This window comes from Erpetoichthys calabaricus, chromosome 5 (assembly GCF_900747795.2).
Source record: "Erpetoichthys calabaricus chromosome 5, fErpCal1.3, whole genome shotgun sequence".
NCBI lineage: Eukaryota > Metazoa > Chordata > Cladistia > Polypteriformes > Polypteridae > Erpetoichthys > Erpetoichthys calabaricus.
Window position 1 is genome coordinate 112,269,322 of NC_041398.2, and position 23,702 is coordinate 112,293,023.

The 23,702-nt window shown below is 39.2% G+C and overlaps 1 protein-coding gene across 1 annotated transcript in view; it reads right to left on the reverse strand.

Annotated features, from left to right (window-relative positions):
• Nucleotides 1-623: 623 nt before the first annotated feature.
• Nucleotides 624-23,702, reverse strand: part of LOC114652646 (putative methyltransferase NSUN7) — a 203,939-nt gene continuing 180,860 nt past the window's right edge. Inside the window, exons 11-12 of the mRNA XM_028802998.2 lie at nucleotides 21,610-21,735; nucleotides 624-762 (exon numbers count right to left, since the gene is read on the reverse strand). Coding sequence (XP_028658831.2) covers nucleotides 21,618-21,735 — 118 coding nt within the window. The 3' untranslated portion in view covers nucleotides 624-762; nucleotides 21,610-21,617. The remainder of the gene's footprint in view (nucleotides 763-21,609; nucleotides 21,736-23,702) is intronic.

Consider the following 23,702-nt stretch of genomic DNA (forward strand, 5'->3'; position numbering starts at 1 on the left):
CAAAGTGAATCATGCTCTGCAAAGGGGTACGTTGGTGTCCCAGCATCCCCATCTAGGCCTGGTATTTGCCTCCTCCCATTAGGCTCTGGCTCCTGTGACTCTAACTGAGAGAAGAGGGAACAGAAAATCAGCCGAAGGGTGAATCCGTCTTTGTTCTCAACACCAGGGGCGTGGGTGATATACCAGTGGGGGGCGTACAGTCTCTTTGGATTTAGCCACATGCACTGAGTAAGATCTTGCTAGTGAGGTCCTCACATTCACATTGGTTCCCCTCCAATGAATATATGAGAGGCGAGGGGTGGTTTGCCTTTTATTTACTAAGGAGGTGTAACAAGGCAGTGTAACTGGTGGGAAAACCAACTCGACTGGTTTCAGGACTCTCATCTTGTCTTCTTTTCTGGGTCTCGCTGGCACAGGCTGAATAATGCTGGCACCTTTATTAAAGCTCCGCCGGGGACTCGTCAAAGATGGACCCGGTAGTCTCCGGGAGGAACTGGCCATATTAGAGTTTAATTGTGCACGATGAAAATTGTTGCCACCAGTATTGTTGTGCACTCGGCTGTTTGTTCCTTCTTTACATTCTTGGTTTATAAACTCTGCAATTTTGGCTTGGGTCCCGGTGCTGGAGAAGTTTAACCGTACTGTTGACTTCGATTTTCTTCTGTCTTTCTTTGGTGATTTTGGAGGGCTGATACCATCTAAAATTCCTTTTGCCATCGCCCGAGCTATAATGTGTTTAGGAGCAGTAACTGAAAGATCTTCCTATAAAAGGAAACATATAAAAGATACAGTTATTTTTAAGTTATAACATGATATAGAATCATCTGCAACCTGCTTAATCCAGTTCATGGTCATGGTAGCACTGGGTGCAAGGCAGAAAACAGCACTGGAAAGTCCACCACAGGGCTGAACTCGAACACAACTCTACGCAACTCTAAACTGAGTCGACATGATTGTATGTGTGAGTGTGATGGACGGCCTTCTGTTTGGCACCAGATGATCCCCAAGCACTTTAACTCATTTCGCCTTGCATTGACTCCACTTTAATAAACTAAATAAATATTCCTTTATATAAAGAGCAATTCAAAACAAACTGACCACTTTCACAAATGCATTACACATTGAGGTATCACCTGAACATGCAATATGCACTAAACTCTAGGCATAGCCTTAGTTTTTTTTGTCCTGATTTAGATGCCTGAATGTTGTATGCACTGCTGTGTCAGTCATTAATGCTGCTACGCTAGAAAGTCACTGGGACAAGTGACACTACAGGATTGACGAGTGACTTGAGGGGGCATATTTGTATGACTGAGGGCACCTTGTGCAGATTGGTTTAGACTACACGCTCGTATGATGCGGAGTTACTGACTTACACTTCTCCACTAAGTTTTCAATTTGCTTTGAATGCCCCCTGCACCTTTGTGGGCATTGTATGGTGACAAAATAGTTTTTTTTTAAATCATTAGATTTCTTTTTATATATTTAATATTTGCAGTTTTCTGATTGGTCCTTACTTCTTTACTTTTAAATTTTTCATTTTAGAACTTTTTAGTATATTTTGAATTCTACATTTTTACTTTTTTTGTACTTTATTTTTTATTTAGACGTTCTACTTTTTATATCTTTTAATTTTTTTTTGTTTTATCACTTTATTTAAATAATACAGTATATTAAATCTTTCATTGTGGCTAGAATGTTTTGAAAATTATTTCACCACAAAACGGCAGTGTGCAGGCAGAACCAAAAAGGTATTAACCTCCACAGCACTGATCCCAAGTGTGACTCGGGCTTGGAATTCTGAGTAATTACAGTTAACCCCAAGTCAACCTGGAGGGATCCGTAATGATCCACTTTACAATGTTAAGCCCAAATAACTCACAGGACTTTATTCTGCTGCTACCTAGGGGATGAAACACCATTATGCTGCAAAAAAGCCAAATTATTTGTATGTGTTTTGCCACTCTAAGGTAACATGATAACGATTCATGAGTGGGGCGGAGCCTTCAACCAAAGCACAAAGATATGTAAACAAAATGCTGTAAAGCCAGTTTTAGGACAAACTGAAACTGAACAATTAATGGAATCAAGTGATAAGTGATGACAATTAGTGATGAGAATCTGACATTGACATAGATAGTGAAACTGATGTATACGGTACTGCATGATTGAATCGACATGATATGGCAAAATGATTGCGATCAAGTAGAAGGACAAAAAAATGACGTTAGCCCTCTAAGCACTATTTACAATGCAGCAACTGTCAATGTTGGTATCCGGGGAAATGTGGATGCACTCAGCTAGCCCAGGGGTGGGCAGATTCAGTCCTGGAGGGCCGCAGTGGTTGCAGGTTTTTGTTCCAACCCAGTTGCTTAATTAAAAACTAATCCTTGTCAATTATTTAATTGCATGGCTTGTTAGTGCTTTAACTCTGCCATGTCAGGTCATTCTCATATCCTAGATTTATTTTTCTTTCTAAGGATATCATCCAAATGATTTGAAGTCTAAAACAGATGAGTAATTCTCAGTGCTTCACTTTTTTCTCTTCACTTTCCTTCCAAGTATTTAATTAAACCAAATAGTGCATGATAAATACACCCAGGTGTAAATGAAAACAAGCTAAATGGAGAAATGCTGGTCTCTTTTGTCATTTGCATGGTATTGCTAATTAGGAGCAATTAAAAACCAAGAATACAGCTGTTTAAGACTAAAATAAGCAATAAGGGTTCAAAATCTTAACGAGCGAGACAACTAAAGTGAAGCTGAAGTGTTACTTGAGCAATAAGCGCTTCTTAGTAAGCAACTGGGTTGGAGTAAAAACCTGCAGCCACTGCGGCCCTCCAGGACTGAATCTGCCCACCCCTGAGCTAGCCTATTATAACAGAAGGGGCACATCACTGACTGTGACTGTATCAAAACATATCACATGAAGGTCATATGCTGATTCTACATTAGTACAGCAGGGGACACTGGATATGCCTTTCATAATGTATTTATGTTGACGTTTTGGCATTTACGTGTTTCTGTTACACATAATAACATTTTTTGTTGTTGAAAAAACAGTCAAAGATTTTTACTTACTTTTCTGGGGGTAAACAAAAGAGGCAACAGTACAAGAATCTTTGAATTATGTCAGGTTAATTGTTGAGTTGTAGTTGAATCAGAGCTTCTGCTCTTTTTAATTTATATAAATGATTTCAATAAAATATAATTAACATAGTAGTTAAAATTACAGAACATAATACACTTGATGGATTTGCAGATATCATTGACCTTATCTAGAAAATAAAATTCTGCAATGGCCATATGTATATCCGACAATTTGTGTTAAATGTAAATAAATGTTACATTTTATGTGTAGGACATTCATAACATGAAATATAATTACACAGCTAGGGATGTGGAAGTGCAAAGTATGCCTTAAGAGACAGATGTTGGAGTCCTAGGAGACCCTCTGCTGGAGTCTGTACAGAAACACCAAGTGATATGGCGTGCTGTGCTAAGCCTAAGCCAAGGGGGGCGACTGTTATCACACACACAGCTGGAATACAGCATGCTGTTGTGGCCTCCATATTAGGAGGGGAAGTAGGAGATAACAGAGCTGGAAAGAGCCCAGAGAAACACTACTTGACTATAAGCTATGGGCAACAATTGAAGGAATTTAACTGTTTCATTCACACAAACAGAAACTAACAGCTGATACAAGGCACATGAGTCTAAAAGCAGCTGTCATGTTTATTTGCTACTAAGCACTTCATCGTCCTCACTAAGTCAGGTAGTCTAAAGTCATTGATATAATCATCCCGTCAATTAAACAGGACTTGAGGTCATTTTATTATCTGAGACAAAGTCATCAAAGACACCACGCTGAAATGTTCAGCTAAGGAATGAATGGTCTTTTTACATTTTTTCAAGTTTAGTGCTGAGTTATGCAGTGCCACAGTTAAGAAAGTATGAGGTTCCCTCTCACCAAAACTGCTCTGTAGTTCATTCCATGTTGGAGTTATAGCAATCATGCTCTACACTTTGGTGTAATGTTGTGACCAATGGCCCTAGTGTGATATGTTTGAGAATATAAAGTATACCCAAACAGCATTGTTCTTCATTAATTCTGCATATTTTTTACAAAATATTTGGCATATTAGATGCATTTGTGCCTTTTCTTCTAAAGATAAAAATCTTTTTGTTGCTATGATATACTTAATTGAAAATTGCTTACATTTTGTACTTTTGTCCACATTAAAAAATGAAATGAGACACACAGTGACACTTTCAACTTTCAAGTAAAAACAAAATGAGAACACTGAGGTGACACTGTGGCAAATTCACTTCAAATAGTATGTTGGCAAACCTTCACAATAAACACTATTACTGGTTGGGAAACAAAACCTTCTCAAAACTACTGTAATTCAATTCAGGGTCTTGGGGGATTGGAGGTCAAGGCAGGGTGGCAACTGTGAGAGAATAAAGGGAATCATCAAAGGGTAACATAGCTTTTTGTAAATGAAGTGTTCTGAATGCAGTACACATAAAAATAAATATATAGCATTTGTATTAAAAATAGTAAGAAGAGACTAATGCAAAGGTTGGGTAAACAGATAAATGCTCTAGGAGGTTTAAGAAGTGACTAAGTGTCACGTGCACAGTAAGACTTGTCAGTTGTCATGTATTCAGTTTTCTTTAAAAGAGCTGAATTGAAGGGAAATTTAAGGAAAAGAATGCAGTACAACGAGACTTCTGTTTTGGGTAATCAAGTTGGCTATGCTCTCTGCTGAAAACATGTCTTTTAGCCAATCAGAGTAAATAATCAGATGGTGTAAGCCAATGAACCAATATGAGTAAATGTTAGGATTAATTCAGTGCTATTATGAAAATTCAGTTATCAGTAAGTATGAGCTGCTGTCTTTGTTCTGTGACCATTTGCTGACAACCTCTGTCTATTAGTAGGCTGCTGCAAGAGGATGCCCAATTTTCAGCGTTTGTTGAAGAGAAAATAAAAGACAGCAATGCCTGGTTGCTGACTGAAAGAGGTCCTGGTTAAGGACAAGATTTCCTTCTTTAATATATTTCCAATTTAATTTGTACCACACAGGCCACCCACTAGGCTCAATCACACACACGTGCAAACACGGTCACTCACAGATCGCAGATTGACTACTCACACCCTTGGATTTTGTAACACGCCCCCTTTCTGTTGTGTTTTTATTTTAAGCTCAATTTTTTCGTTTAATTTCTGTTAATTCTTAATTATTGATCATCTATTCCTTGGTCCTTATCTTAGTTTTATCAATTAACTTTGGATGATATTCACCGTGTTTTATTTATTACAAATAAAATGATACATGGTACATGATGGCTACCTTAAGCACCTGTGGCGACATTACCTTGTGGTGGTCTGCTCTTTTATTGTTCTCTTGAGTTTAGGCTTTGCTGTCTTCTGAATAGTTGTTCTGGTAATTATTATTTGCTAGTTTTGCATCATTGCACCAGCTTGATTTCCGTTGGTTTGTGTGCTCACACAGATGCAGGAGGTCGATGAGGTAATTGAAGCGAGACGCACCTGCACGTGAGGGGGCAGTCTCTCTCAATTGCTTCATTGGCTTCTTACGGTACGAGATTGAGATGCAACACCCATTGAGGCATATAAGGGGGAGCCGGCACAAGGATCGAGAGGAGAATCACTAAGAAAAATGAAAGGAGGTTAAAAGAGAGAAGACAGAGAAACAGACAGGAAGATGGGAGAATGCCAGTGCGAGAGAGCAGGAGAGGAAGCAGGCAGCTGTGCGGAGAGCCCCCGGGGGAGAGTGTGGCCGACACTCAGGGCGTGATGAAGGGAATAACTCTGACTGAGCTGTTTGGAGCTGGGGTGAGGCAGTGCTGAATGGTGCAACTCCCTGCATAAGTCTGGGAAGGCAGCAAGAAATGGTGAGGCTCAGATGGGGAGCCCTACAGAAGCTATGGGCAGTAGGGACGCGAACCTGAGTTCGGACTTGGAAGCCCTGCTTCAGTTTTTCAACAGACCAGAAGCATAAGTGTCTGCCGTGGACGCAGAGGTCTGAACAATACAGAAGTACTTACTGTATATTCTTAGCTTTAAACACTGACAATGGGGAAGTAATTTCTTGTTGTGAACTTTACTTTTTTCTATTTATAATTCCTCACAGCAAACAGCAGTAGCCATAGATTAGTAAAACAGACGCATTTCTTGTCTATCAAGTTCACAACCCATATTTACATTTAAAACTGAAGTTCATTCTATGGCCTTGTACTGAACTAACCATGAAAGAAGCTCGTGGATTGAGACAAAATGCCTCAAAATAAAAGTGTGTAAATAAAATAACTGATATGCACATCACTGTTTTCTTCATTAGTCATCATGTATAGGAGTGATTAAAAATGGTCAGACTGCACAAGCAAAGCGATAATTCAATCTCGGATCCCAGCTGAGGAGAACAAAAGCTGTCAAGTGACTTATGCTGAGGAGACAATCAATAAAGGCTTTACTATTGGATTATCCTGCATAATGGCCTACTAAAAAATGACTGGCCAGGTTTTAATGCTATTTTATTCATATTTGCCAGTAGTGGGAATAACCACTTTGAAATGTCATAAACAATGTTATGTCTGTCTAGGGAGTTTTAATGTTTTTTCAATGTTTAGTTTTGTTGTGAAAGTAATTTTGAAATTTTAAAATACATTAATAATGCTTAAAGCCAGTGGCCTTCAAATCCCCATCAGTTTCACTGTTACTCAGCTATTTTGCCTATAGGTGATCTCATTTCATTAGATGGTCATTTTTTTTTCTCTTCAGAATTAATAATAATAATAACAATTCTTTATATTTATATAGCGCTTTTCCCACTACTCAAAGTGCTGTCCATGAAGGGAGAACAAGAGTAGCGAACCCACAATCTTCTTACCACAAATCTGAAGCGCTACCACTGCGTCTTGACATGGATTTCCTAAGACACTGTGCCTTGGGTGGTCAGTTAATCGGACAAATCAAAGGTATTAAGTAATTAACTGAGTATTTTTCTGTATATGTTATTTATTTATTCGTTTTTTTACTAATATTATTAGTTCATCCGTTCTCCTTACTCTTAAATATGCTATAATTGCCCAAGAATAACACATATTTGCCATAGCTCCTGCTTTTTCCAGTGATTGACCTTTGTTTTTGGTGATGGTCAGTGGAAAACACAGCTTTATAGAAAACTGCATGCTTTTTAATTCAAATGGGTAATTAGGAATTATGGGAATTTTAGGTATAAATATAATTTCACCTTGTAGCAGATGCTGAAAAACTGGTAACTTGTATCAGATTATTAACTGACATAAGGCATCAGTAATTTTGTACTGCTACAAAGTTTTGGAGGGTTTACATCAACAACAATATACACTTAATTGTGATATAATTTAAGCTACTATTACAGCATTGACGTTTGCAGGCTGTACATTTACACAACGTATTCAATGAATTGAATGTTTAAAGTACTGAACAGAAAGAACAGGTGAAAGAAAATAATGTGGTGAAGTATGTACAATGTTCACCTCCGTATAAACTTACTGAGGCATGTTTTGTGTTTAACTCAGAGCTTCAAGTGGGCTGGCATGCTGTACTGTCACTTCAGTGTTTCTGCTTTGTGAACTAGAGTGTAGCGGCACATCGCAGTTCCTCACAATACTGCATGTATCTCAACCAACCTATTCTTTGAAGTATATGTATGTAAGCACAATCAACAACTGAAATGTGACAGCCCTTCCCGAGTTTATATGTATTTTATACTGCATCACAACAAAAAGAAGAAGCCAACAGCGTAGAGACTGCTGCTTGTACAAAAGCACACGACTTGTTAAGCATATCTTCTTTGAGTTTTGCCAACCTTTGGTGTCTCCACTTTGCTTCTGGTAGCGGCCTTCATTTGCTACCCTATTGCTCTGCACGATTACAGCCCCGGTGCTCAAACTAAAAAAGCACACATGGCTTGACAATAGCACAGCATTGTTATCAAAAAATACTGACAAATAAAATAACAACAGTTGGCTAATTTTCTTTTTTCTATAATGTCACCAAATTTAAATTAAATCACTAAATGCATTTTTGAGATTTTGAGGTCTTTCGTTTTTCTCTACTGGGGGGGTGGGGGTGGTTTACGCCTAAGTATTGATATATCGATATGTTCTTTTTTTGCAGTTACTTACTGCCCTAGATGTACCATCCTGCCAAATTTCAGCTTTTTAACTAAATGAAAAATAGTGTTTATGTTGATGAGTGAGTGAATGAATGAACTTTGCAACATGTATGTAAAGAGACAGAAAAAGTACAGCAGTGTGATTTTTACGTTAAGACATTTGGAAATATTTATATTTTTGCTATAGCTTTAAATGTTTCACACTATTGCGTTATTTTCTTATTAATTTGCACTTTTCTGTGTAATTTGCTCCAGTATTTGTTTCCTGACAATAACAATTAATCATAAGCAGAGCAGACGCCTGGGCAGCTACTTTAGTGTTAGACCCTCTAGAGTGCTTATAAGAACAGAATTTATTAAATAAGCAGAACACATGTAAAAAAAAAACCAGAACGAAAATCATGATGATAATCAAAATTTTAAAAACCAAGTAAAAACACTAAATCATCCCGATGTAATATACATAAATTCTTGATACATTCAAAGAACAATTTACCAAGTTTGGTTTTGTCATTCTATGTTTGTGCCAAAATACAGAATCTGTGAAACAGCAGCTTGCTCAAGTAGACTACGGGTCCAATTCAAAACAGATGGTTGGAACAAAAACCTGCTGCCACATTTGGTCTGGGGACTAAGTCTGAGAACTGCTGCTTAAAGGTAACCAAAGCAAAAGCAAATATGGGTGGGAAGCAATTGAAAGATGTCTGCAAATATCATGCATTCATAGTACTCGATCAGTGGGCACATTAGATCAACTTTTACTGTAAACGCTTTAAAAATATTTAGGATATGTTTCTTTAGAAAATACAGGGTGGCGCAGGAAAATGGGAAATTTTCAATTGATATTCAATACCTGAATACACACATTACAAAATACATTTAATGATGAAAAGTATTGTACAGGATATGCAATTAATGATGGTCATCAATATTCATTCAAAATTCATTTTATGTTTTGAAGAAAACATCATGAATGTGTTGTCCATTTCTCTGTACACAGCCTGTTGTGGAAATTTTGCCTTGCGCGACATAACATGTTAAGAGGAATGCCAGCAGTTTCCTCTTCAATCCTCCCTTTTAGTTCAGCAATGGTTGCAGGATGTGTGCGGTACACTTGGTTTTTTAAGATGTCCCCAAAGAAAAAATTTACAAACAGTGAGATCAGGGTGTAGCAGTGCTACTATTAGTTAAAATCGCATCTCCCAGCAGTCCCTGCAGGGGCTGTTGGAGTCAAAGGTGGCCAGAGGGGCTTAAAAGGAGGTCAGGTGTCCAAAGAGAAAAAAAGGTGTTTTTTTGTTGTTGTATTTTGTGTTCCGTTTACCTGTCGGACTGCTTCCTGTTGATTAAGTCGTAATTAGTCTTTGTGCCCTGGATTATGTCGTTGTTGGGGTCTGGATTGTCTTCTGTCAACCTATGTGCTGACGACTGATAGTGGATTCATTGGCTTCCCTGTAATAAAAGGAGCGCTCTTGCACCATCCATCCGTCTTCACCCTTACAGTGTCTAGCGGTAGGACTGTTTTTTCACTCCCTTTCAGCGTGCAGATCTCTGGACTCACATTCGTCATCCTTCATTGCATCTGGTGTTGTTTCCATGGACTGTTGTGTGGAGTTGTTTGTGTTTATATGTTTAATGTAATATCGCCGTAGGGGTACAGGGGTGGTATTATTGTTTTCATTTATATTATTTAATTTCATTATATTCTTAATTGTTGTTAGTTCCCAGTGTGCTTTATTTTGTCTCTGTTTCTGAGAGTGTGCGGGCCAAGGCTGGGAGCGTCCCAGGGATCTCCTCTACAAAATATAAATAAATCACCATCATACTGACGGTGTGAATCTTAGCGGCACTGGACTGCTACATGGGGATCTCGGAGGCCATGGAATGTCACCGTTGCGTGAAATGACACACCTTCCAAACAATCGCTGCCATCAATTGTTGGGCAGTATGCGAAGTGGCTCCACCTGGGGACTTTTTTTTAAGGCTAACCCATTTCTTTGAAATTAGACGCCCATGTCGTATGAGCAGATGGAACACGATCATGACGTCCTAACTGGTAATGACGCCAAAATTTCATTTGCTCAGCAGTCACACTATCACCATTCTTATAAAAGGCTTTCACAGCAAATGCTTGTTGCGCACCACTCCACTGCTCCATTATAACTAATGGCAAGGTGTTCTAAATGAGGTCGCATTGGTCCCAAACAACTGCTGACGCCCCAGGGTTGCCAACATCTAGTTCCAAAATTTTCTGTTTCTTTGTGCCACCCTGTATAAACTCAACAACACTCATGAAAAAGTATGAAAAGCTTTCGTATCCCATGTTTGTATTTCTTACAGCGAATCCCAAAGTCTCTAAATGGAGCACACTTAGATGATGTGCAGACTCACTGATCACTGAAGGGGTAAGCATTGTGCCAGTGTTTCACCTATACAGATTTATTTTTATTCAGTTTATACCTTTTTACACTGTGGATTGCACAGTGGTGTGCTGGGGAGCACTGCTGCCTTACAGTACCTGAGTTGTGGATTTCAATCCCAGACTGGCCCTTACTTGTGTGGAGTTTACACATTCACCCCATAGCTGATCATTTTTTTCTGGGTTCTCAGGGTTTTCGTTCATCCTAAAGATGAACATTTTAGTTTAGCTGAGGACTGAAGTGTGGACGATATGTTTAAATAGATGTAGTATATGTAGTATGACCATATGTATACATCTGCAGATGACACCAAGATAGGTGGATTGGCAGATAATCTGGAATCTGTTGAATCATTACAAAGGATCATGGATAGCACACAGGTTTGGGTAGATTTGTGGCAGATGATATTTAATGTCAGTAAATGTAAAGTATTTCACATAGGAAGTAAAAATATTAGGTTTGAATACACAAAGGGAGGACTGAAAATCGAGAGTACACCTTATGAGAATGACAGTAGTTGTAATGGACTCTATCACTATCAACTTCCAGATAGTGTTCAGAAGCCATTAAGAAGGCTAACAGAATGTTAGGTTATATAGCACTCGGATGTGTGGAGTACGTCCAAGGAGGTTATGCTGAACCTTTATAATACACTGGTGTGGCTTCATCTGGGGTACTGTGTGTAGTTTTGGTCTCCAGGCTTCTAAAAGGACATAGCAGTGCTAGAAAAGGTCCAGAGAAGAGCGACTAGGCTGATTCGAGGGCTACAGGGGATGAATTATAAAGGAAGATTAAAAGAGCTGAGCCTTTTCAGTTTAAGCAGAACAAGATTAAGAGGAAACATGACTGAAGTGTATAAAATTATAAAGGGAATTAGTACAGTGGATCGAAACTGTTACTTTGAAATGAGTTCAACAAGAACACAGGGGCACAGTTGGAAACTTGTTAAGGGTCAATTTCGAACACACATTAAGAAGTTTTTCTTTACACAGAGAACCATAGGCACATGGAATAAGTTAGCAAGAAGTATGGCAGACAGCAGGTAGACAGTAGGACTTTAGGGACCTTCAAAGCTAGACTTGATGTTATTTTTGAGGAATTAAGTGGATAAGACTGGCGAGATTTATTGGGGTGAATGGCCTATTCTTGTCTACATTGTTCTAATGTGCATAAATACATCCCGTGATGGGACTGGCACCTCATTCAGAGCTGATTCCTGCCTTGAACCAAATACTCAAGCCTCAATGACCCTGATCTGGAATAAATGGGTTTGATAATGTTATTGTGCACAGTTTTCCAGTTATTCACGTTGTGAAACACAGTGAAGCTAAGCCCAGTAACCAAACATATCAACAAATAACCTTGATGTGGACAAGAAAGCTTTGACATCTGAGTTGTGTTCAAACAGTTGACTCAGACAGGAGCCCCAAAAATGGTGGTTTAAGAAAATTAGATTCTCTATCAAATTGACAAAGTTTATAGCAATTAGAATAATCCTAAAAAACATTGTGTTTATTTGAAATGATATCAGAAGTTGAACTCATTTGAAGATGGCATAGCAGTAAAAGTCACATTCAGTAAAACAGGTAAACACAAATACAAAATGGCGTTCAGTGTGTTAAACAGCGTGAACTGGGGGCTTGCTGGTGTGAGAGATGGCTGGCAGTTTATCCCGGCCAACATCCCCAGGGCGCTAGATGTAGTCTTCCCTGCAATATGGAGGTGCCCCGAATTCCTGCAGGGCATCATGGACAATGAAGTTCAGCTTCACAGCCCTGCTGGATACTGTGGGGGCCGCCAGGGGACACTACAGGGAGGCACAGGGATTTATATTTTCCTTATAGCTCGGAAGTACTCCCTAGTCATGGAGACAGAAGAAATTAAGTACTTCCGGGCTGAAGAAAAAAAAGAGTTTCCATCTGACCCGGAAGTACTATGGAATCACATGGACAGAAGCACTTCCGGGTCGATGACTATTTAATGGACTGTGGGAAACCCAGCAGATGGAGCCGGAGTTTGGAGGAAGTGCGACAGAGCTGCTGGGTGGAGAGGAGGATTTATTGTATTGATTATTGATTTATTATACTGAGTATTTTGGAGGTGGAGGTGCTTTGTGCACAATATTGAAGAAATTAAAATTATTTCTGATACTTTTACCTGGTGTCTGGACGCGTTGTCTGTGGGTTTGGAGGTGTTACGGCGCCCCCTATTGTCACAGTGGCATAGCTGGCAGGATTCTCTGGCCGTCTGTTTGGCAGAGAACCTGATAAGAAAAAAAATTTCTGTGCAAAAAACCCAAAAGACAGCGTCATGACACACAGGAAAATCGCCAAACCATACAACAGACCGTCATGGGGAAGAAGAAGACAAAACAGACCAGCAACCCAAGTGGAAGTCAAGTGCTCGACATTGCCTGCGGTCAGGACGAGACACGGAGTGGCTACGCGTATCGGGAAAAGCTTCCGGATGATGGCGACCAAAACAAGGTATGTGCCGGGGAAGACATTGAGAATATATTTAAAGTAATGCATTTTGTCCCATGCTCATACCTTGTAGAAGATCATCCGGAGGTTCTGCGGGAGGCAGGATATAATCTCGAAGACGGTAGTGTGCTCACACTCGATCATACGATCGAGGACTTCCGCATGCAGTGTGCTGGCAAGGGACACGTGACCTACCCCGAGGACTTCTGGGAAGGAGAAGTTCCATGTCCTGCTGCGTTCTACTTCGCCCAAGAAATGACGGACTTGGACTTTCCGAAGGGGAAGGGGGAGGCGAGCGAGGCATCGCTCACCCCATGTAAAGGTAAGGAGGTCCGGGAAATGACTGATCGGTCATCGGTAAATTAAAGCAGGCGGATAGCAGTCAGCCGAAAACGGCACCGCGGACCTCTATAGAGAACTCCAAATCCCAGCCGCCATTGCGAAACCCAACAGAGCACGTGCCAGGAGCGGGCGTGCTCATTGACTCACGGCCAGGAGGTAGGGCTGATGATGGCTCGAGCCTACCTCCAGCCGATTTAAATAATAATATGGATGTGCAGGAGCTAGAAAAACTACTCCAGCCCATACATATTTTCTTACAGATCGTAACCACAATTAAGAAGATCGTGGAGGAGCTGGGAGCAGCGGCTGAAGCGCCTTTAAAAGGCTGGATGAATACCTGCGGCGATTTGGTCGGGAGCTTCCAGAGATGATTAATTCAGCGGTACAGGTAAGGCTTACCGGTACCGTACATGAAACAGGGACGCAGAGTGAAACGGGCCCGCGATTAATTAGTAGCGGGTGCCAAGTAACCTTGAGCCCTACAAAAGACTCTGGAGTAATGACCGAGTCTCCGTTGGAAGGATCGATCGAGCCGGAGCAGCGGGATAGTGCTGCCACCCGAAGCAAAGTGATCCTGAAGACATCATTTACAAATCTAAAGGGGTTCAAACAGCAAAGGGTCTCTCTCTTACACATAGATAGACTCAGACTGTGAAACAACCCCAGATTAAAAAGGAGATCCCGAAAGAGAAATGAGGGTCTCCTGATAATAGAGGAGACGTGTCTGGACGCGTTGTCTGTGGGTTTGGAGGTGCGACAGCGCCCCCTATTGTCACACTGGATTATAGTTTTGAGATCAGCTTGGTCTTTACCATCCAGACCCCCGTTCAGACTCCATTTTTGGTAAACATAAAAGTTTTCTTATCCTTGTTTTCTGCCATTTGCTTTTTTTGAAGGGGGACTAAATGCTCTGGACTGCTGAAGGAACATTCCTTTTTTTTCCTTTTAATTATATGATATTTGATATTTGTCTCTTTTGATTGCTAATTTCTTATATCTGATTTCGACTTCTTCCCTACACCAGATGTTGTCTGAATAGGCTCTGGTGAGTTCAGTAGATCATAATTTGATCATAAATGGATGAATGAAAACCATCATTTGTTAAAAAAATGAAATGTTTCTAGCTTGTAGTCCAGAATGTGACTCTAATGCAGAGTTGTGATTTACTGGAATTTTACATCAAGTTTGAATGACTTTTAGTAATCTACTACATGTAATATTTGCTATTTAAAAAGACATTTTTCTAAGTTGCCTGTGCAATGTCAATTTAATAAATTCTTTGTGCTCTGTGTGTGAATCACTACCTGCTTCTTAAACGGGCTTTCTTTTTCTCCAACAGGACACATAATCCATTACATTCGCGATATTACAGTTCTCTCTGAATAATTAAAATACTGAGATGTATACGTGATATCTTTTTCATGATGATAGGAATGAAAACATGTTATTAAACATTGGAACACTGTGGCGCAGTGCTTGTTCATGTCTCACGCAAGAGGCTTCCTGCGCCATGCGCGACCTTCAGTGAAATAATTTATCACAGCAGTACTGTCTCTTTCAGACGTACTAACCTCCAATTCCTGTCCTTACTTTTCTTTCTCCAAATACCCAATCGCCACACAATCAGATATGTAATAGACGTGAAGCCATTTGTAAGCTTAGAACGCCGATTCTTCAAAACTTTTAAGGAACATTGAAATATCTTCGTAGTACATGTTTAATTACTCTATCCGTCTGTCTTTCCAGTGTCGCATCAGCACCAGCAAGAATACAACGCAATGCAGGAACAATCCCTGAACTAGCTAGCGCTGTGGCACCATGTCCTCACATGTTTAATTATTAACAATACAGATTATTTAAATGAAGTTAAAATTTTATCTGTATAATATAATCAACATATTTTGCTGCATTTCATCTTAAAAATGAATACCGTCATCATATGTAAATACGCGCTTTATAAAGTGGCGCAGGTTGTGCAATATTATAACTGTAGTGCAAGTTTACAGTGAGGTAATTGTACTTATAAGTAAACAGTTCTACAAGGAGCACTTGATGGACTGATTGAGTGCGTTTAGAGTTCTTGGGATGAAACCTTTTCTAAACTGTGAAGTCCGTACTGGGAAGTCTCTAAAGCGTTTGCCGTGGCTGAGGCAGCGTCTGCTTCATGGTGTATACTATTTCTCTTTCCGATCAGCTGCTGCTGTGATTCCCCACTCAGATACAGTGATATAAATACTCCGAGTGGTGCAGTGAGAGTAATATGGAAAAAGATGATCTGCTGTGGCAACCCTTAACGGGAGCAGCTGAAAGAAGAAGAAGATGCAGTAAGAGTTACAACGCTAAAGCAGTTAAGGTATTTGGAATACTATGGCTATTCCCTGGACCATTATATTGCTGCAGGTTAATTACAATCAGATGCATTACACTAATAAACAATATGCAGTTAGTTTCAGTGTATTTATAAAGCCACATCAGGAATGTGGGTCTAAGAAAGAAAGGGTGACCACGCAGGAACAGTAGCACTGCTTTGACGCTGGGTGCCGGCAGTCTGCAAAACCGATTGGAGAAATTGCGTACGCCAAGGTATGAGTTACCGTGGAAATGTGCGTGGCTTTACGGCAAGTTTAGGTTTTATACATCGCGATTTGAGCGTGGAAACGTTCGTACGCAACATTTCTGTGCGTACGCACCGTTTATACATGAGGCCCCTGGTCTGTGGAGCTCAATTAAATGGAAAGCACCTGATGAATTAAAGGAGAAAAACACACATAAACTGCTTTAATAAAGAAGTGTATAAAGAGGGTGAGGACTGTGATATGCTGAAAAAAACACACACACACATCCTACCAAAGGTGTTTAGATGACAGGTTTTGTTGGCCAACAAGTTTTACCTTTGCCTCTGCTGAGAGCTGCTGCCCAGTCACATCACTCAACTGACAATGAAAGGGGAGGAAGTGAGATGGCGCAGCTCTTTATTAAATGTCTATCAGGTTGTGTGAATTACCTTGCTATATAAGCTGCTGTGTAGTAACTGATCCAAATTTTAAAGTTTAAAAATGTGTATAAGAAAAACATTATCAAAAGTGCTTTACCATACTATAGCAAATGCATACTTTGCCATGTGCAAAATACAATTGTTTTCTTTTTTTGCCAAATCCATCCTGAGTTAAATGGGAAAGGCCATTTGCAGCTTTGAATGTGCTACTTTCTGTATTGAATTTTATATTTTTAAGTGGTCTTGAAGCTGCAAGCCTATGCTGGTAGTGAGCTGAGAAAGAACACAGAGGGAAAAAAACGGGTTCTCAGTCTACACAGTGCTTAAAAAACATTAGCATGAAGTTTTTCATGTGGACTTTTCCACTGGGCACCTAGGAGAATGCTCTAATTAACAAAGTGTCCAGAAAACATCCATGAACTTAACCACTGCTTTAATGAACTTACAACCATTTGTCATCTTGAGGAGTTGAATGCGTCTTCTTTTGACATTTATTTCTGTTGTCTATTTTAATTATGTTTATTGGTCTTTGCCTGCTGTTGTACCATGTACATCCACACAGGGGGCGCAGTGGTAGTGCTGCTGCTTTGCATGAAGGAGATTGTAGGTTCACTTCCCGGGTCCTCCCTGCATGGAGAGCACTTTGAGTAGTGAGAAAAATGCTATATACATGTAAAGAATTATTATTATTTATAGTAATGTCACTGCATTAATGTCCCTGTCCAACTGTGACTAACAAGTAAAGCAATTAATTGTAATGTAAGCTATAATGACATTAAATGAACTGAATTAAGATGAGCATATGGACTCAGGAAGGAAGGACTCAAAAGGAATGGCATGCCAGTCTGCTATTTAAATGGCGTCACAAGGAGGTAACAATGCTTAATGGGCTACCCTGCGTACTCATTGCACTCTATATTAAGTTTATAAATGTAAAGTTCAGCTCATTTATAATCCAAAAAGTTTGTTCACTTCATTCCCTTGATATTGTAGGCAACATATAAGAAAAAATATGCAAACTGAAACAGATGAAATTCTACCACCACCTTGGGGAATGAGATTAAGTAGATTATTCCAACCCTTAAAATATGGGCGATGAGTCCCTCGGTAAAAAGTGCATACAGTTTGTGAGCTGAGATAGTAGAATACAAAAGTGCTTTTTTCATCATTAAATATTTAAGGTCCACCTTCATCATACACTTGATTGAATCTTTTATTTGCTGACTCTGAATGAAATAACAGAATGTGGTTTGTCAGAAAGGTATAAAGTACTTGTATTATGGAAAAAACTCATCTTAAGGAATCTCACAAAATGCCTAATTCTATCATAAGACTATGTGAAATTATTATGAAATAAAAATTCTTCACGCCCACTGTCCTATAAAAGAAAAGACACTTAAAGATCTGCAACTGATGTTACGAAATTACTGATTTTAAGTAGAAAGTCTACTTGTTGAACACATAACTAAAACTAAATGTTGAACACATAACTAAAACAGAAACTTTTTTCATGTTATAGTAATAATGACAAAATGCTGAAGTGAAGTGTATAATTTATGAAGACTTTAGTCCAAATATGAAATAAACACTTTTACAAAAGGTATAATGAAACAAGTGTGCAAGACTATAACCAAAGAAAAAGAAACCATTCAATTCAAATCATTCAATTTTGTTGCTGTCAATGAGTAAAAACCCAAGCCCAAATTGTCAATCGACAGAAAGTTGACAAGTATGCTTGGCTGGTGCAGACTAAGACCTGCTGCATTGTAATCAAGAGGTTGTGGGTTCAAGTCTGAGCTTTCCTTGTATTGAGTAGTTATGTGTTCAACATTTCTTGCCTCGCATTTCCTGTCATTCAACATTTATCCAGATCGTTGTAGACACAGAACACACATGAATTGTATGCATTCCAAATAATAATATATTATTTACCCTATACAATTCCAGACACCTCACACCCAGATAAAGATACTTGAGTTGGGAGAACTTTGTGTCCAACTGCAGCTGCACCGGTGGGGAATGGGATAGCAGGTTGCTTGTGCTGACTGACATATTTACAAAACAAAAGATGCTGATGAAGAGGTGCGAAGGAATTTAAGGTGGCCTGGCATTACGATTTTTTCCATAGGCTTAAGAGATTCTAGTGTTAATGGGGTTTCAGTCTCACCAGGAAATATTTTCGGACCACGTCTACTAAAGACGGGAAGTACACCCTAGTGAGAGATAAAAGGAGCTTCCTGCCTCATGTGGACAAGCTAAAGTGATGTGGAAGGTGGATGAAGCTTGCCTGGAGGAGTGGAGCAGGCAGTGAGCAGTGAAAGACAGAGAGAGAAAGGAAGACAAAGATTATGTTTATTGTGCCGAGCTGTACTTATGGCTGTGGTGATGGGAGACACTTGCTTGAGAGAGTTTCCACAATAAAAGACTCTTTGTGCCTTTTAACTTTTATCTGTGCCTGTTTGTTTTGGGTGTTTGGGGAGCTGGAGCACCCACTGGTGTCCGCAATATATACAGTATATATATATATATATATATATATATATATATATATATATATATATATATATATATATATATATATATAGTGAAATATAGAGGCACTGTCGTCCCCTTGAACCCTCAGATCAGATGTCAGACACCAGATAAAAATCCAATTATTATTTATTTTATAATAATAATGTGCACCAAGCACCCTTCTCTCCACAATACTCATAAATAATCACCAATAATCAATAACAATAATCACAATCCTCCACTCCCAGACGCGTTGCCACCCTTCCACCCAGCTCAGCTCAACGTCTGGGATTTTCCCATAGTCCTTTTATAGTCCTTGACCTGGAAGTGTTTTGCCCTCTCTGTCCACGTGACTAGGAACACTTCCGGGTCAGAAAAAAAATCCTTTTCTTCACCTTTGACATACTTCTGGGGCGTAGGGAAAATAATTACTGCTCCTCCCTGCAGCACCTTCTAGCGGCCCCCGTGGTATCCAGCAGGGTTGTAAAGGAAAACTCCAATGTCCATAATTCCCTGCTGGCATTCGGGGTACCTCCATACTGCAAGGAGAGCTCCACCTTGGGGGTATTGGCTGGGATGAATGGCCGGCCATATTCCACAATATATTTATATATATATTATATAAAAAAATCTTGGGTCGAGATGTGATCATCTCAGAGAGACACTTTGAAGTCCCATGAGACTACTTGCATGTCACGCCATACTTACTAACAATTTCTCGGAGACACTTTAATGTCCCGGGAGACAAGGAAGTGAGACAAAAAAACAGCTGCTGTACAGGCTTTTAAATGATCATCGCACAGTGCAACATGCAGATCACGCAGCTCGTCCGCATCTCCTTAGTGTGCGTTCAGCTTTACCCCCCCTTCACAACATGAGCGGCAGAGACGCGAAATGGCGAGCGTGAAACGCATCCCCAGAGAGAGGGGTTGGGGGGGCGAGCAAAATGAGTAGGGGGCATATATATATATATATATATATATATATATATATATATATACATACAGTATATATCAAAGACAGGTAATAGACAGGTATTTTTGTGTCTTAACCTCTCTTTACTGTCTTCCATCTACTTTTATACTTCTCATCCTTGAAGGCGACTCTCAGCATGCCTCCTTCACCTTTCCTCCTCCTTGTCTTACACTTACTCTTTCAGTCACATTATCAACTACAAACTGACCAATCAGATTGCTCAGATGAACTGGATACACACACACAGACCTTAGCATTTTATCATATACTAGATATATATATGGTATGTGTGGAGAAAAGTAAAAAAACAGCTTGAATAAGGACAGAAGATAAGAATGCCTTGAAATGATAGAGAACTGAAAGTAAGACACAGAAGAATAATCAAGAAATAAAAGAACCATAAAGGGTAATGCAAAATGTAATAAATCTACACTGTGCTTTATCCCCCTTGTGGCTTGTTTATTTCCTGCTTATTCTCCTATTTTGCATTCTGATCTTGCAAGCTGGGTTTTGTTTTTAACAGACAGTTTTGATATCATTATTAATACAAGAGAATTCCCCAGATCAAACTGAAGGCTGCTGCTGAGGAACAGACATTTACTTCAGCTGGCTCAGCCTGTTATTACTATAAATCTCCAGTAGGACAAAACAGTATAGAAGATGAGGTTGGATAATTCTGATCAAGAGTAGGGAGGTAGTGGATTCTCTGTAATGTTGTTAAACAGTACAAAAAAAAGATCTCTTTAACAATAAAAATGAAAAAGCTGTTTTCTGTACAGTATGTTTATAGTCACCATGGGGATAGGATGAATTGTTCTATAAAAGGGACGATATATGCATACAAATCTGGTCCCAAGGATGTGACCCTTATATAAAACTGAATTAATTTTGGAATTTATGTGAATCTAAACAGTTAATCTGTCCAGGAGAAATTCTAAGTTTACTACTATATGTATACACAAAGGCTACTGTATAGAGCAGCAAAGCCTTTACATGCAGCAATGATGAGTGCGATCAAAGAACATGTTAACAGTTTTAAAAGTTAAAGGTCAACTGTACAGTTTTTTGTTTTGCTTAATGGTCACAACTTCAAACTAAGAATAAAATTACCAATTCAATCCTATACATTCTGACAAAACTTTTTATAAAAGGATATTATTTCTCAGACTCATATGCACTTAAAATCTATTTATATTGTAAAAAAAAGATAATTTATAATTGTCAACATTTCAACTGCATTAAGTCAGCAATGCAAATTTTTGGCGCAGATGTTTTCATGTCTCCATCTAAAACCTAAACACCACTTTTTTTTACTTGTTATTTTTTTAATTGACACATTTTTCAAACACATTCACCTGAGAAAACGGAAGGTTCCTGACAAGAATGCTTTTAACTGAGCTCTCAGTATCCAAGGAAAGTGTGAGCACCATTACTAACACCTTCAAGAATAGTGATTTTTATAGACAAATATATTTGGTGAGTACCAAACATATGAGAAAGATGTACTTATAGGAATAATTGTACACTGTGTTTGTTTTTTACAGTATTCAGCATAGAAAATGCAGTACAGTATTTTGACTTTTTTGAAAATGGCATACAGTATTCAAAATTAGACCTGTTAATGTTACAGTGCTTGCAAGTGAAATACAGCATTCCAGTAAACTCTAATAACAAAGGCTAATGATACTTACTGCTCGTGTTAAAACAGCCACAAAGCAGGCATTGGCAATCTCAGATGGATCCATTTTGAAAAAAAAGATTGCGGGGGGCTGTTTAGATCAGAGGCACAGGGCAGAGGGAGTGATGGTGGGCTGATCCTGCAGGGGTTTGGGAAGATACAAATTAATCCTTCATATAACATCTTCAACTAATGAAAAATGTTGTTTTATTCTAACAGACATTGGATTTTTTTCTAAAATTTATTATTAATTAGAATATCTAAAAACAGTAGAAAAAACATTAACTTATTAATTCCCAAACCCACTTAATCCAATTTACAGTTAAGGGAGCCTTTCTAGGCAGTACCAGGCAACAGTAAGGAAGCAGTGCTGGACAAGAAGTCAGTCCAACGCAGAACGCAGGGGAAAAAAGCACCATTGTACCATTTTACGATATAAACTAAAAGCTTTACACATAATAACTTTTTTATAATGATTTAAAGGGTGATATAGACAGTAGGAAACCCCTGTGCTCAAGTAAAAAATGTTGGCATTCATTGTACTCAACTAAAATATATTATAAAAAAGTGGAGGTTGGATAATTGTGAGCTTTTAACTTTTAATATGTGGTCAAACATTTTTGCAAATTGACTTTGCTGTTCCCAACACTTCTTCCTATTCTCGACTGTTTCTTGCCACCAGTCACAATAACTATAGATATATAGAACTTTATTTGCCTCAAAGGGGAAATTTTGCTTTTTTTTAGAAATATTAGAACAAGCAAATGACAAGCCTCCTCTTAACAGAATACAAGAATAACAAAAAAGAAGAAAACGTCAGACTTGGCTAATGATAAGAGAGCAGTCCCAGTGAGGCATTATGCAGGCGTACTGCTGTTGGTGTGAAGGAGTCCCAATAACGTTTCTTGACACACTTTTGCTGAACAATTTGTTGGCTGCAAGTGTCAGTGTGTCAGAGAGAGGAAGGTCAGTATTGTTCATAAAGCCACTCAGTTTTGTTTTCATTCTCTCCACCACTACCACCTCCAGCAGGTCAAAAATGTGTAGTGGGGCCACTTTGTTTCTATGTAAGTATGTCCTGTTGAGTGTTTGTTAAATGTGAATGACAACACAGGGTGCGCTGATTTCTGTTTGTAAATTGGGGTCGTTGTCTTTAAACAGGTTTACACTGATGCGGAGGGGCCTGTGGCATTTGTAGTTTGCGGTTTGTATGTACTGTACCAATAAAACCGGAAGAGAAGGATGTGGAGGGACTTTTCGAGTGGATCATTTTCTAATCAACATCATCTAAACATATTCAGTTACTGGACATTCGTAGCGGAGAAGGATGATGCTCAGCCACCAGACATAAGGATGGTGGTGGGTTCTTTTCCTCCCAATCCAGTCCTTTGATGCTCTTGGACAAGAGGCGCCCCTCCAAAGAGTGTTCTTCTGGACACCGGTGGTAAGACAGAATTTCACTATCCATATTCCGGGAAGCAGTTTATTGAATAGGAGTGTTCCGCACTTCTTTCCATCATTTAACCCTAGTTTCCATTTCCAGGATCACCCCCCATCATTTAGAGTAAGGACTTTTTTTTTCCAGGACTGTAATCGTCGTCGTGTGGGGGTTTGTTTGTGGGGGGTATTTAGTATTTGTAAACAGTTATTCTAGCAAATAAAGATCAATTTATATATTTGTGTGTTTGGTGTATTTAATCTTAAGGGTTTTTTTCCTGGGTGTTGTTAATATTCGGGTGGCAGGGTGGAAATTTGGTAGGGCTTAGGTGTTGGCCTGATTTTATCCGTCCCTCATTTTAAAAGCGTAGCTGCTTCCTTGCTACACAAATCTGGTAACACACTCTGCACAAGCTTTAAGCTGGGGGGTATGCTACAAGTGCATCCTGTAACTGAGTCTGTCTTCTTAATTAGCGTGTTGATTTGGTGGGCTTCTGTTACTGCCCAGAACATAACAGTGTAGAGATTCACACTGGCCATCACAGAGTTGTGTCTCTGAATACATTAATGGAGTGCAATCTCCTTAATAAACAAAAAGCTGGCCTGCACTTTGTTATATAGCTCCTCTGCACTATGAGACCAGTCTAGTCAGTGATTGATGTGGACCTC